The sequence below is a fragment of the Oncorhynchus gorbuscha genome, linkage group LG10, assembly GCF_021184085.1.
Source record: "Oncorhynchus gorbuscha isolate QuinsamMale2020 ecotype Even-year linkage group LG10, OgorEven_v1.0, whole genome shotgun sequence".
In the NCBI taxonomy this organism is placed as follows: domain Eukaryota; kingdom Metazoa; phylum Chordata; class Actinopteri; order Salmoniformes; family Salmonidae; genus Oncorhynchus; species Oncorhynchus gorbuscha.
In genome coordinates, this window is record NC_060182.1 from 45739811 (window position 1) to 45753427 (window position 13617).

Sequence of the window (13617 nt, forward strand, 5' to 3'; positions counted from 1 at the left end):
GAATTGAATGTTCATTTCAAGTTGTTCAAGTGTTCAAGTTGGTGGTTGAAGATTTCCCTCTAGTGGTGTGGGGGCTGTGCTTTGGCAAAGTGGGTGGGGTTATATCCTTCCTGTTTGGCCCTGTCCGGGGGTGTCCTCGGATGGGGCCACAGTGTCTCCTGACCCCTCCTGTCTCAGCCTCCAGTATTTATGCTGCAGTAGTTTGTGTCGGGGGGCTAGGGTCAGTTTGTTTATCTGGAGTACTTCTCCTGTCCTATTCGGTGTCCTGTGTAAATCTAAGTGTGCGTTCTCTAATTCTCTCCTTCTCTCTTTCTTTCTCTCTCTCGGAGGACCTGAGCCCTAGAACCATGCCCCAGGACTACCTGACATGATGACTCCTTGCTGTCCCCAGTCCACCTGGCCATGCTGCTGCTCCAGTTTCAACTGGCCTGGGCCCTAGGACCATGTCCCAGGACTACCTGACATGAGGACTCCTTGCTGTCCCCAGTCCACCTGGCCATGCTCCTGCTCCAGTTTCAACTGTTCTGCCTTACTATTATTCAACCATGCTGGTCATTTATGAACATTTGAACATCTTGGCCACGTTCTGTTATAATCTCCACCCGGCACAGCCAGAAGAGGACTGGCCACCCCACATATGCTCTCTCTAATTCTCTCTTTCTTTCTCTCTCTCGGAGGACCTGAGCCCTAGGACCGTGCCCCAGGACTACCTGACATGATGGCTCCTTGCTGTCCCCAGTCCACCTGACTGTGCTGCTGCTCCAGTTTCAACTGTTCTGCCTTATTATTATTTGACCATGCTGGTCATTTATGAACATTTGAACATCTTGGTCATGTTCTGTTATAATCTCTACCCGGCACAGCCAGAAGAGGACTGGCCACCCCACATAGCCCGGTTCCTCTCTAGGTTTCTTCCTAGGTTTTGGCCTTTCTAGGGAGTTTTTCCTAGCCACCGTGCTTTTACACCTGCATTGTTTGCTGTTTGGGGTTTTAGGCTGGGTTTCTGTACAGCACTTTGAGATATCAGCTGATGTACGAAGGGCTATATAAATACATTTGATTTGATTTGATTTCTCTAGCATAAGCCACCTCCAAAGTTGTTTTAGAGAATATTGCAGAACGTCCAACCGGCCTCAAAACCACAGACCACGTGTAACCACGCCAGCCCAAGTACTCCACATACGGCTTCTTCACCTGTTGGATCATCTGGGACCAGCCTCCCGGACAAACTGTGGGTTGGCACAACTGAAGTGAAGCTCATCTGCGTGCTCGTCGTCCTCACCAGGGTCTTGACTTGACTGCAGTTCTCCGCCTTTACCAACTTCAGTGGGCAAATGCTCGCCTTCGATGACCACTGGCATGCTGGAGGAGTGTGATCTTCATGGATGAATCCTGCGTTCAACTGTACCGGGCAGATGGCAGACGTATGGCGTCGTGTGGGCGCGCAGTTTGCTGATGTCAACGTTGTGAACAGAGTGCCCCGTGGTGGCGGTGGGGTTATGATATTGGTAGACATAAGCTCCGGACAACTAACACAACTGCATGTTATCGATGGCAATTTGAATACACAGAAATACCGTGACGAGATCCTGAGGCCCAGTATCGTGCCATTCATCCGCCCCAATCACCTCATGATTCAGCATGATAAATCATGGCCCCATGTCGCAAGTCTACAATTCCTGCAAGCTGAAAATGTCCCAGTTATTTCATGGCCTGCATGTTCACCAGACATGTCACCCATTGAGCATGTTTGGGATGCTCTGGATCGACCTTTACGACAGCGTGTTCCAGTTCACATGATGAGCATAGTGTTGTGTACTGACTGTACACCATGACAGTGTAGCCTGTAGAGCTGTTTATACCGTGTCATTGTGAAAAGATATAGGAAATAGCTAGGAAAACTGACCGATCAATAACCTTACATTGCTATACTGACTCTAATAAAAATTCACATTGGGCTGCCAAAAAACGTTAGAAAATCAGTCTTTAATTGTTTGGCTGCTGGTTTCATTGTTTGATTCAGGTCTCGTGTGATTGAGACAAAAATAATAGCTAAAGTTAGCTAATGGTACATAAAAAATAAAAAGACGCCTACAAAACTTTTCCATATACCCAACAGCTGTTAGATACTGCTGCCTAACAGAGCTGAACTGGCTGTAGTAGCTACCATAATAGCTAGCTAGCTAGTTCATTCCCTTCATATAGAACATCAGTTTAGAGGGGATGAAACATTAGCTAACGGTACATGTCAGTTACAATACTCAGCCCTGGGAATAAATACTTTTTAACATTTTAAGTCAAACAGCACTTACCTTGCCGGCTACATCAATCAAATCAAGAGTAGCCAGTTTCTGCTCTGTTTGCTTTTACAACTTGGAGCAAAAGGCGCAACACACACACAGACTGCAGCTACAGACAGCAGCACCGTGCTGGTCTTATAAGCCAGCTTTTCAGAACGCCAAACAGCTTAAAACCTCTTAGGCCGCCCCATCCCGGATCCGGGATCGTGACTACAGCCTCAAGCTCATTACCATAACGCAACATTAGCGATTTCTGAAAATTGCAAATGAAATGAAATAAATATGCCTGTCCTCAAGCTTATCCTTTTCTTAACAATCCTGTCGTCTCAGATTTTCAAAATATGCTTTAGAACCAGAGAAAATCAATAATTTGTGTAAGAGTGGTGATAGCTAGCTTAGCATTTAGCGTTAGCATTTAGCACGCAACATTCACAAAAACCAGCAAAGGGATCAAATAAAATAATTTACCTTTGAAGAACTTCAGATGTTTCAATGAGGAGACTCTCAGTTACATAGCAGATGTCCAGTTTTTCCTGAAAGATGCTTGTGTAGGACACAACGTTCCGTTTTGTTACTATGCATTTGGCTACCGAAACTAACCGAAAATTCAGTCACCTAAACGTCAAACTTTTTTCCGAATTAACTCCATAATATCGACTGAAACATGGAAAACGTTGTTTGAATCAATCCTCAAGGTGTTTTGTCATATATCTCTTCATTGAAATGCCTTCCCTGGAAGCGTGCATTCTTCTCTGATTCGGATGGAAAAATACTGGTACCTGACTTTTGCGCACCAATTTCCACGCAGACACCGTGCGGGACACTTGGTAATTGTAGGCTTTTATGGTCAATCTTCCAATGATATGCCTACAAATACGTCACAATGCTGCAGACACCTGGGGGAAACGATAGGAAGTGTCCGTTCATTCCTGTCGCATTCACAGCCATATAAGGAGATCATGGAAAACGTGCCTCCAGAAATCCTGTTGATTTCCTGGTCACTCAAACATCTTGGTTTTGCCTGTAGATTTTGTTCTATGGCACTCACAGTGAAAATCTTTGCAGTTCTGGAAACGTCAGAGTGTCTTCTTTCCAAAACTATCAATTCCAAGCATAGTCGAGCATCTTTCGTGACAAAATGTTGCGCTTAAAACGGGCACGTCTTTTTATCCAAAAATGAAATACTGCCCCTAGAGTCTTAACAGGTTAACCAACTACTGTGAGGTGCTTTCTGTATCACTGTGCAATGATAAAGCAATTTTAGAATGTGGGGCGATCATGTCCCCCGTCCCCAGTGAAAGTTGCCCACCTGGGTTTTTGGATGAACTCAGAAAATAAGTTCTGTGGTAAACGTAGGCTTAGGAGATCATATACGTTTTGTTCTATGAGATCATCTTCATCAGCAAACGTAAAAATTTCAAGCATTTATGTAATTTTAAAAAACACAAAGGCTTCATAAAGGTCATGTTAACTGACGGATATTATTTCATAGAACAAAATAAGATCTCCTAAGCGTGTGTTAATCTCGGACCTTATTTTCATTGTTTACCCAAAAACCTATTCTTTCCCCATTCATTTTCGCCATAGTTTTAGGACTACAAGCTGGTGAGGTCTATAATCCTCTCTTATGGCCCTCTCAATATCTTTTTGATCTTAAGCAGCGTTCATATGCATGTATGTATGAATGCAGTCGAGATAGCAAGACCCTTACTACTATGTAATATCTCTGTCCGCTCTTCCGTACTCCGCCAAAAACATAATATGTACTGTTTGATTCTATCTTTCCCATGCTAAAATATTTGTGAAGGTACACTATGTTTTTTTTGTGGCAATAGATAACAGTGGATTAAATGGGCTCTGTGCCCAGTTCAATCGATTGATTTGTAGGTCCCGATTCCGTGATGTTCTTTAAATGAATTGATGAAGCTCTTTCTCTCTCTCTCTCTCTCTGCAGGTCAAGCACGGGGTCTTGTTTTACCAGCAACACAAAGAAAAGCTCCATTGACAGCAGGAGTGTGAGGCCAGGTGACACAGGCGTCTTGCACCCATTATTTTAAAGGGGGCACAAAGTACGTGAGGATCGGGGGGGGGCCCTCCGGAAGTCTGAGAGTTTTTCAAACATCTGTAATCTAGAGCACAATCGTTATGCCCAATTCTATGTAAAATAATAATCCCGCATAGATCATCTAAGCATAGCTTTTTACCTTTTCAATTGTCATTTTAATGAATGATGCACATTGATTCTTTAAGAACGCTTATGCCTTAGGAATTTAGTAAAACTGCTACACTGGTATATAGTGTCACAACCCAAGAATTAAAGCAATTTGAGCATTTTCTAAAGTCTAGCAACCTTGCCAGCAGACATGCCAGCTAAGATAGTTAGACAAGCTACTCTAACTTGATGATTGATAGTCTGAAATGGCTTGGTAGCTAGTTATGAGGTTGGGAGATTTGGAACCTACAGTTGAAGTCGGAAGTTTACATACACCTTAGCCAAATACATTTAAACTCAGTTTTTCACAATTCCTGACATTTAATCCTAGTACAAATTCCCTGTCTTAGGTCAGTTAGGTACTGAGTTTGAAGGTAGGCCTTGAAATACATCCACAGGTACACCTCCAATTGACTCAAATGATTTCAATTAGCCGATCAGAAGCTTCTAAAGCCATGACATAATTTTCTGGAGTTTTCCAAGCGGTTTAACTTCTTGAACCTCTGGGGGCAGTATTTAATTTTGGATGAAAAACGTTCCCGTTTTAAACAAGATATTTTGTCACGAAAAGATGCTCGACAATGCATATAATTGACAGCTTTGGAAAGAAAACACTCTGACATTTCCAAAACTACAAAGATATTGTCTGTGAGTGCCACAGAACTTATGCTACAGGCGAAACCAAGATGAAATTTCATACAGGAAGTGAGCCAGATTTTTGAGGCGCTGTGTTCCAATGTCTCCTTATATGGCTGTGAATGCGCAAGGAGAGAGCCTACACTTTCTGTTGTTTCCCCAAGGTGTTTGCAGCATTGTGACATATTTGTAGGCATATCATTGGAAAATTTACCATAAGAGACTACATTTACCAGGTGTCCGCTCCGTGTCCTCCGTCGAAACTATTGCGTAATCTCCAGGTGCGTGCATGTTTCCATTTTGAACAGAGGAGAAACCAAACTGCCACGAGTGACTTATCATCGAATAGATATGTGAAAAACACCTTGAGGATTGATTCTAAACAACGTTTGCCATGTTTCTGTCGATATAATGGAGTTAATTTGGAAAAAAGTTCGCGTTTTAATGACTGAATTTTTGTTGTTTTTTTTCTCAGCCAAACGTGATGAACAAAACGGAGCGATTTCTCCTCCACAAATAATCTTTTTGGGAAAAACTGAACATTTGCTATCAAACTGAGAGTCTCCTCATTGAAAACAGCCGAAGTTCTTAAAAGGTCAATTATTTTATTTGAATGCTTTTCTTGTTTTTGTGAAAATGTTGCCTGCTGAATGCTAGGCTTAATGCTATGCTAGCTATCACTACTCTTACACAAATGCTTGTGTAGCTATGTTTGAATAGCATTTTTTGAAAATCTGAGATGACAGTGTTGTCAACAAAAGGCTAAGCTTGTGAGCCAATATATTTATTTCATTTCATTTGCGATTTTCATGAGTAGTTAATGTTGCGTTATGGTAATGAGCGTGAGGCTATAATTACGCTCCCGGATACGGGATTGCTCGTCGCAACAGGTTAAAGGCACAGTCAACTTTGTGTATTTAAACTTCTGACCCACTGGAATTGTGATACAGTGAATTATAAGTGAAATAATCTGTCTGTAAACAATTGTTGGAAAAATGACTCGTGTCATGCACAAAATAGATGTCCTAACCGACTTGCCAAAACTATAGTTTGTTAACAAGACATTTGTGGAGTGGTTGAAAAGTTTAACAAGTTTTAATGACTCCAACCTAAGTGTATGTGAACTTCCCACTTCAACAGTATCTAGCTGGCTAGCTAAAGCCAACTTCATAAAATTGCTAGGTGGATAGTGTTACAAAGATACAACAAAACCTTTTTGTTTTATTTATTCATCAAGTAGGAATCAATAGCTTGATCAAATTAATTTACAAAACATACCTCCTGTGAGTCCTGCCCATCACCGGCAGCGAAAATCAAACATTGTGTCTGTCATTGAAAACGCTTTCTCCTCCTCCACTACCGTAGCATATCTTTTGCTCTGTGGTGCACCTTGGAGTGAACCGCTTACTAGGGAGAACGGGGGTACTCTTTGCGTGGTCCAGTCAGTGTGGCCCCTCCGCAAAGTACAGATGACATATCTTTTTATAAATAATTATGAGAAAATGTGAGCTTGAAAATGAAGTTTAGTAATGCATTTAAAGGGTAATTCCACCACTTTCCAACCTCATTTATTATTTCCAGCTCCATACCCGTGTCTAGATATGTGAAAATGGTGTGTTTCTATGATCTCTGGTTAAAAAGATAAGAATCAAGGTCCTAAAAAATGCTTCTCTGTGACATCAGAGGGTAGGATTAAAACGTAAGAAAACAAGTTTCTAGACAGAGGGAGGACATTTTATAACAAGCGAGGCTATATTTTGAGGCCGATTCCCTGACCTGTCAATGTTTTTAATTAGCTGTTTTATGATTTTGTTATACACTTGTGAATTCTATGTTTTTTACTAGATTACTTGTAGTTTTTCATGTCTGTCTGTAATTGTGTAATGACATGAAAAAGAGATTTCAAATCTCAATGAGCCCTTCCTGGTTAAATAAATAAATATACAGGGGGTACCAGTACAGAGTCATTGTGCGGGGGCACATGTTAGTTGAGGTAATTGAGGTAATATGTACATGTAGGTAGAGTTAAAATGACTATGCATAGGTTATAAACAGAGTTGCAGCAGCATAAAAGAGGGGTCTGGGTAGCCCTTTGATTAGCTGTTCAGGAGTCTTATGGCTTGGGGGTAGAAGCTGTTGGACTTTGACTTGACTGGTATTGTGCTGGAGATAATGAAAATGATTTGAAAAGTGCTGGACTTGCCCTTTAACATCTGAAAAATGTGAGGGGGCACGTGCCCTTGTGCCCCCTATGGGCATGACTCTTCTGCCAAGTGAGATTAAGTCAGACCTGCCCAATGGTCAAGGTAAAGCCTTTTGCTCTCATTTTCAAGAATTTAAACTTTCTTTCAGACCCCTGGCAACAAAGTGGAAATCAAATCAAAAAAACAAAAATTAAAGGAAAGTATAAGACAAGTGTTTAACAGATAATAACAGAGCGGAGCTTCCTACAGCATTTCCATTACCCTCTCCTTTCACAGTGTTTCATATATAAAAATACTCATAAATATATGGGGGGATATGAAATGAGATTGGTGACGACCATGCAGAAACGGAGCACCTGTCCGCCCATATCCCTTCTCCTCTGAAGTAACCTGCATGCTGGAGTTTTATTTCCAGTGCTGTAGACCTCTGTGGATGTTTTCCTTGGTCTTTGGGAGCATTGTGGCAAGGAGCAGGGAACAGGCAGCAGCTCTGTAATTTTGCGCTCCTCCTGCTTTTGGAACTAAAGATCCTCTCTCTTCCGTTTCTTTGTAGATTTATTTTTCTTAATGATATTTCCAGCCTTGCCTAAGGACACGCTATCTAAGATGGAGGATCAAACACAATACGAAGTGTGAGAAATCTCACTCTGTATTATGTTTAACTAGCATAACTAATAATAATAATAATAATAACTAGCATTTAACTAGCATACTGTCTGCGTGCACGTTCAACCAATTGTGGACATAAAAAGTGAAATTTAGACGTTACTTATGCATGGTATATGAGTTGTACATAGTTTATCTATACGAAATATACAATGCAAAATAATTGGACTTGCACTTTAAGTTAAGAATATTCTCCAAACTGTTTTAGATTTTGCCTTTTATACCCTCTTACATGCACGCACCCACACACACAAAACTCTCCTTCAGCAAGTCATTCAGCCAGTGACGGTGATATTTCATACGTCAGGGGACATGTGTGGCGGGCCCATAACTCAGGAAGTGGGGCTTATGTTCGGGGAGCCTACCCGCTATAGATACTATACCCCCTAAGCTTACAGACCTAATTCCTCTATCCCATAACACTACCTTTGCCGCTGTGTGGAGGCATGGTATATGTCCCAAATTGCACCCTTTTCACTAGTGCACATTTTTTTTTACCAGAGCCCTATGGGGGCTATAATAGTGCCCTGGTCAAAAGTAAAACACTACATAGGGAATAGGGTGCTATTTGGGATGCAACCATGATGAAGTGATAGCCCGGAGGAAGAATGCCTGCCCCACGGTAAAACGATCGCCTGGCTGCCACTGCTGCTGAGCTCTCTGTGGACTGGAGCGGTTGGCCAGAGGACAACAGCTGAGGAACCTATCGGCCTAGAGGGCCAGGGCTCTGATGTCTTTGTGCCATATTAACCCAGCGGATTTACAGGACACAGTGTGATGTCATGGGATATGCCCTGTCAGCTGTGATAGTCCCCTCTCTCTGCCTCGCTCTTTCTGGTGAGTATATACGCAAGGCGGATAGACATTTGTTTTTATTTCACCTTTATTTAACTAGGCTAGTCAGTTAAGAACAAATTCTTATTTACAATGACGGCCTACCCCTGCCAAACCTGGATGACGCTGGGCCAATTGTGCGCCGTCCTATTACCAGAGGACAAAGGAAGAAAGAAAGTGAACTCAGATGTGATCTTTCTGCACATGTGGCGAACCATTTGCTTCTGAACAGCCTTTCTATCGGTGCAATCGCTGTGGTACTGCATTGCCTATGTGCTGTCATTCATGGTTTGATTTCATTCATGGAATCCAACATAAAGCATGAACTCAACCAGCTATAGTTAGCATTGGCTCCATTATTTTCTTCAGGGACTAAAGGATATTTAATCCAGATCAAAATGATTGTGTTGATACCGTTAAACATTATGGAAATGTAACTGTCCCCTCGTCTCAGACAAGGTCATATCACTGCAGCAGCCAACGCCAACCTTCTGTATCAAACAAAGTCCCTTTGACCCCAGGGAGCACCAAGTCTGAAGCCACCAGCCAACCTGTTAACCCATTGACGACTAGACCCATATTTCCTCAACCTTTGTGAGTTGGGAGTACAATGTCACTTAATATTTACATTTGAATTGCTTTTTTCTCTCTGCCATAGGTGAATATGTGATTATGGTGAAAGATGTAACCAACCCACCATTTCAAGGCCAGACCTTACCCCCAGCATTTGCCCTGCTGCGGTTGTTTCCTGCCAAGACCAAAAGTAAAAACAGCCAGACGGACAAAACCAAGAGTAAGTGACGTCCTTCTCAACACGCCAGAGGCTTTCATAGAAGACTTTAGAAGAGAAGCATGACACGACCTTCAGCACTCAGAACCTCACAATAAACTCTTCAATGGGAAATCAACATGTTTGTTCTAGCATCAACTGTCACATCAACTTTGGCATTTATTACTTCAAATTGTTTATACATGGTCATGTTTTCAGTATGGAAGAATCCAGGCATGGTTTTACATTTACATTTACATTTAAGTCGTTTAGCAGACGCTCTTGTCCAGAGCGACTTACAAATTGGTGCATTCACCTTATGACATCCAGTAGAACAGTCACTTTACAATAGTGCATCTAAATCTTAAAGGGGGGGTGAGAAGGATTACTTATCCTATCCTAGGTATTCCTTAAAGAGGTGGGGTTTCAGGTGTCTCCGGAAGGTGGTGATTGACTCCGCTGTCCTGGCGTCGTGAGGGAGTTTGTTCCACCATTGGGGGGCCAGAGCAGCGAACAGTTTTGACTGGGCTGAGCGGGAACTGTACTTCCTCAGTGGTAGGGAGGCGAGCAGGCCAGAGGTGGATGAACGCAGTGCCCTTGTTTGGGTGTAGGGCCTGATCAGAGCCTGGAGGTACTGAGGTGCCGTTCCCCTCACAGCTCCGTAGGCAAGCACCATGGTCTTGTAGCGGATGCGAGCTTCAACTGGAATCCAGTGGAGAGAGCGGAGGAGCGGGGTGACGTGAGAGAACTTGGGAAGGTTGAACACCAGACGGGCTGCGGCGTTCTGGATGAGTTGTAGGGGTTTAATGGCACAGGCAGGGAGCCCAGCCAACAGCGAGTTGCAGTAATCCAGACGGGAGATGACAAGTGCCTGGATTAGGACCTGCGCCGCTTCCTGTGTGAGGCAGGGTCGTACTCTACGGATGTTGTAGAGCATGAACCTACAGGAACGGGCCACCGCCTTGATGTTAGTTGAGAACGACAGGGTGTTGTCCAGGATCACGCCAAGGTTCTTAGCGCTCTGGGAGGAGGACACAATGGAGTTGTCAACCGTGATGGCGAGATCATGGAACGGGCAGTCCTTCCCCGGGAGGAAGAGCAGCTCCGTCTTGCCGAAGTTCAGCTTGAGGTGGTGATCCATCATCCACACTGATATGTCTGCCAGACATGCAGAGATGCGATTCGCCACCTGGTCATCAGAAGGGGAAAGGAGAAGATTAATTGTGTGTCGTCTGCATAGCAATGATAGGAGAGACCATGTGAGGTTATGACAGAGCCAAGTGACTTGGTGTATAGCGAGAATAGGAGAGGGCCTAGGACAGAGCCCTGGGGGACACCAGTGGTGAGAGCGCGTGGTGAGGAGACAGATTCTCGCCACGCCACCTGGTAGGAGCGACCTGTCAGGTAGGACGCAATCCAAGCGTGGGCCGCGCCGGAGATGCCCAACTCGGAGAGGGTGGAGAGGAGGATCTGATGGTTCACAGTATCGAAGGCAGCCGATAGGTCTAGAAGGATGAGAGCAGAGGAGAGAGAGTTAGCTTTAGCGGTGCGGAGCGCCTCCGTGATACAGAGAAGAGCAGTCTCAGTTGAATGACTAGTCTTGAAACCTGACTGATTTGGATCAAGAAGGTCATTCTGAGAGAGATAGCGGGAGAGCTGACCAAGGACGGCACGTTCAAGAGTTTTGGAGAGAAAAGAAAGAAGGGATACTGGTCTGTAGTTGTTAACATCGGAGGGATCGAGTGTAGGTTTTTTCAGAAGGGGTGCAACTCTCGCTCTCTTGAAGACGGAAGGGACGTAGCCAGCGGTCAGGGATAAGTTGATGAGCGAGGTGAGGTAAGGGAGAAGGTCTCCGGAAATGGTCTGGAGAAGAGAGGAGGGGATAGGGTCGAGCGGGCAGGTTGTTGGGCGGCCGGCCGTCACAAGACGCTAGATTTCATCTGGAGAGAGAGGGGAGAAAGAGGTCAGAGCACAGGGTAGGGCAGTGTGAGCAGAACCAGCGGTGTCGTTTGACTTAGCAAACGAGGATCGGATGTCGTCGACCTTCTTTTCAAAATGGTTGACGAAGTCATCTGCAGAGAGGGAGGAGGGGGGGGAGGAGGATTCAAGAGGGAGGAGAAGGTGGCAAAGAGCTTCCTAGGGTTAGAGGCAGATGCTTGGAATTTAGAGTGGTAGAAAGTGGCTTTAGCAGCAGAGACAGAGGAGGAAAATGTAGAGAGGAGGGAGCGAAAGGATGCCAGGTCCGCAGGGAGGCGAGTTTTCCTCCATTTCCGCTCGGCTGCCCGGAGCCCTGTTCTGTGAGCTCGCAATGAGTCGTCAAGCCACGGAGCGGGAGGGGAGGACCGAGCCGGCCTGGAAGATAGGAGACATAGAGAGTCAAAGGATGCAGAAAGGGAGGAGAGGAGGGTTGAGGAGGCAGAATCAGGAGATAGGTTGGAGAAGGTTTGAGCAGAGGGAAGAGATGATAGGATGGAAGAGGAGAGAGTAGCGGGGGAGAGAGAGCGAAGGTTGGGACGGCGCGATACCATCCGAGTAGGGGCAGTGTGGGAAGTGTTGGATGAGAGCGAGAGGGAAAAGGATACAAGGTAGTGGTCGGAGACTTGGAGGGGAGTTGCAATGAGGTTAGTGGAAGAACAGCATCTAGTAAAGATGAGGTCGAGCGTATTGCCTGCCTTGTGAGTAGGGGGAAGGTGAGAGGGTGAGGTCAAAAGAGGAGAGGAGTGGAAAGAAGGAGGCAGAGAGGAATGAGTCAAAGGTAGACGTGGGGAGGTTAAAGTCGCCCAGAACTGTGAGAGGTGAGCCGTCCTCAGGAAAGGAGCTTATCAATGCATCAAGCTCATTGATGAACTCTCCGAGGGGACCTGGAGGGCGATAAATGATAAGGATGTTAAGCTTGAAAGGGCTGGTAACTGTGACAGCATGAAATTCAAAGGAGGCGATAGACAGATGGGTAAGGGGAGAAAGAGAGAATGACCACTTGGGAGAGATAAGGATCCCGATGCCACCACCCCGCTGACCAGAAGCTCTCGGGTGTGCGAGAACACGTGGGCGGACGAAGAGAGAGCAGTAGGAGTAGCAGTGTTATCTGTGGTGATCCATGTTTCTGTCAGTGCCAAGAAGTCGAGGGACTGGACGGAGGCATAGGCTGAGATGAACTCTGCCTTGTTGGCCGCAGATCGGCAGTTCCAGAGGCTACCAGAGACCTGGAACTCCACGTGGGTCGTGCGCGCTGGGACCACCAGATTAGGGTGGCAGCGGCCACGCGGTGTGGAGCGTTTGTATGGTCTGTGCAGAGAGGAGAGAACAGGGATAGACAGACACATAGTTGACAGGCTACAGAAGAGGCTACGCTAATGCAAGGAGATTGGAATGACAAGTGGACTACACGTCTCGAATGTTCAGAAAGTTAAGCTTACGTAGCAAGAATCTTATTGACTAAAATGATTAAAATGATACAGTACTGCTGAAGTAGGCTAGCTGGCAGTGGCTGCGTTGTTGACTTTGTAGGCTAGCTGGCAGTGGCTGCGTTGTTGACACTACACTAATCAAGTCGTTCCGTTGAGTGTAATAGTCTCTACAGTGCTGCTATTCGGGGGCTAGCTGGCTAGCTAGCAGTGTTGATTACGTTACGTTGCGTTAAAAGAACGACAATAGCTGGCTAGCTAACCTAGAAAATCGCTCTAGACTACACAATTATCTTTGATACACAGACGGCTATGTAGCTAGCTATGTAACTAGCTACGATCAAACAAATCAAACCGTTGTGCTGTAAAGAAATGAAATGAGAAATGTGATACTACCTGTGGAGCGAAGCGGAATGCGACCGGGTTGTTGAGTGCGGAAGTTCTATTCAGTAGACATTGGCTAGCTGTTGGCTAGCTAGCAGAGTCTCCTACGTTAAGGACGACAAATAGCTGGCTAGCTAACCTCGGTAAATTAAGATAATCACTCTAAGACTACACGCTCTAAACTACACAATTATCTTGGATACGAAGA

General features: G+C 44.8%; 1 protein-coding gene across 1 annotated transcript in view; it reads left to right on the plus strand.

The window, feature by feature from the left end:
• LOC124046180 (MORN repeat-containing protein 1-like) overlaps positions 1-13617 on the plus strand; it is a 130434-nt gene that overhangs the window by 71953 nt on the left and 44864 nt on the right. The window contains exons 14-15 of the mRNA XM_046366280.1: positions 4255-4325; positions 9511-9645. Of these exons, the coding sequence (XP_046222236.1) occupies positions 4255-4325; positions 9511-9645 (206 nt within the window). The remainder of the gene's footprint in view (positions 1-4254; positions 4326-9510; positions 9646-13617) is intronic.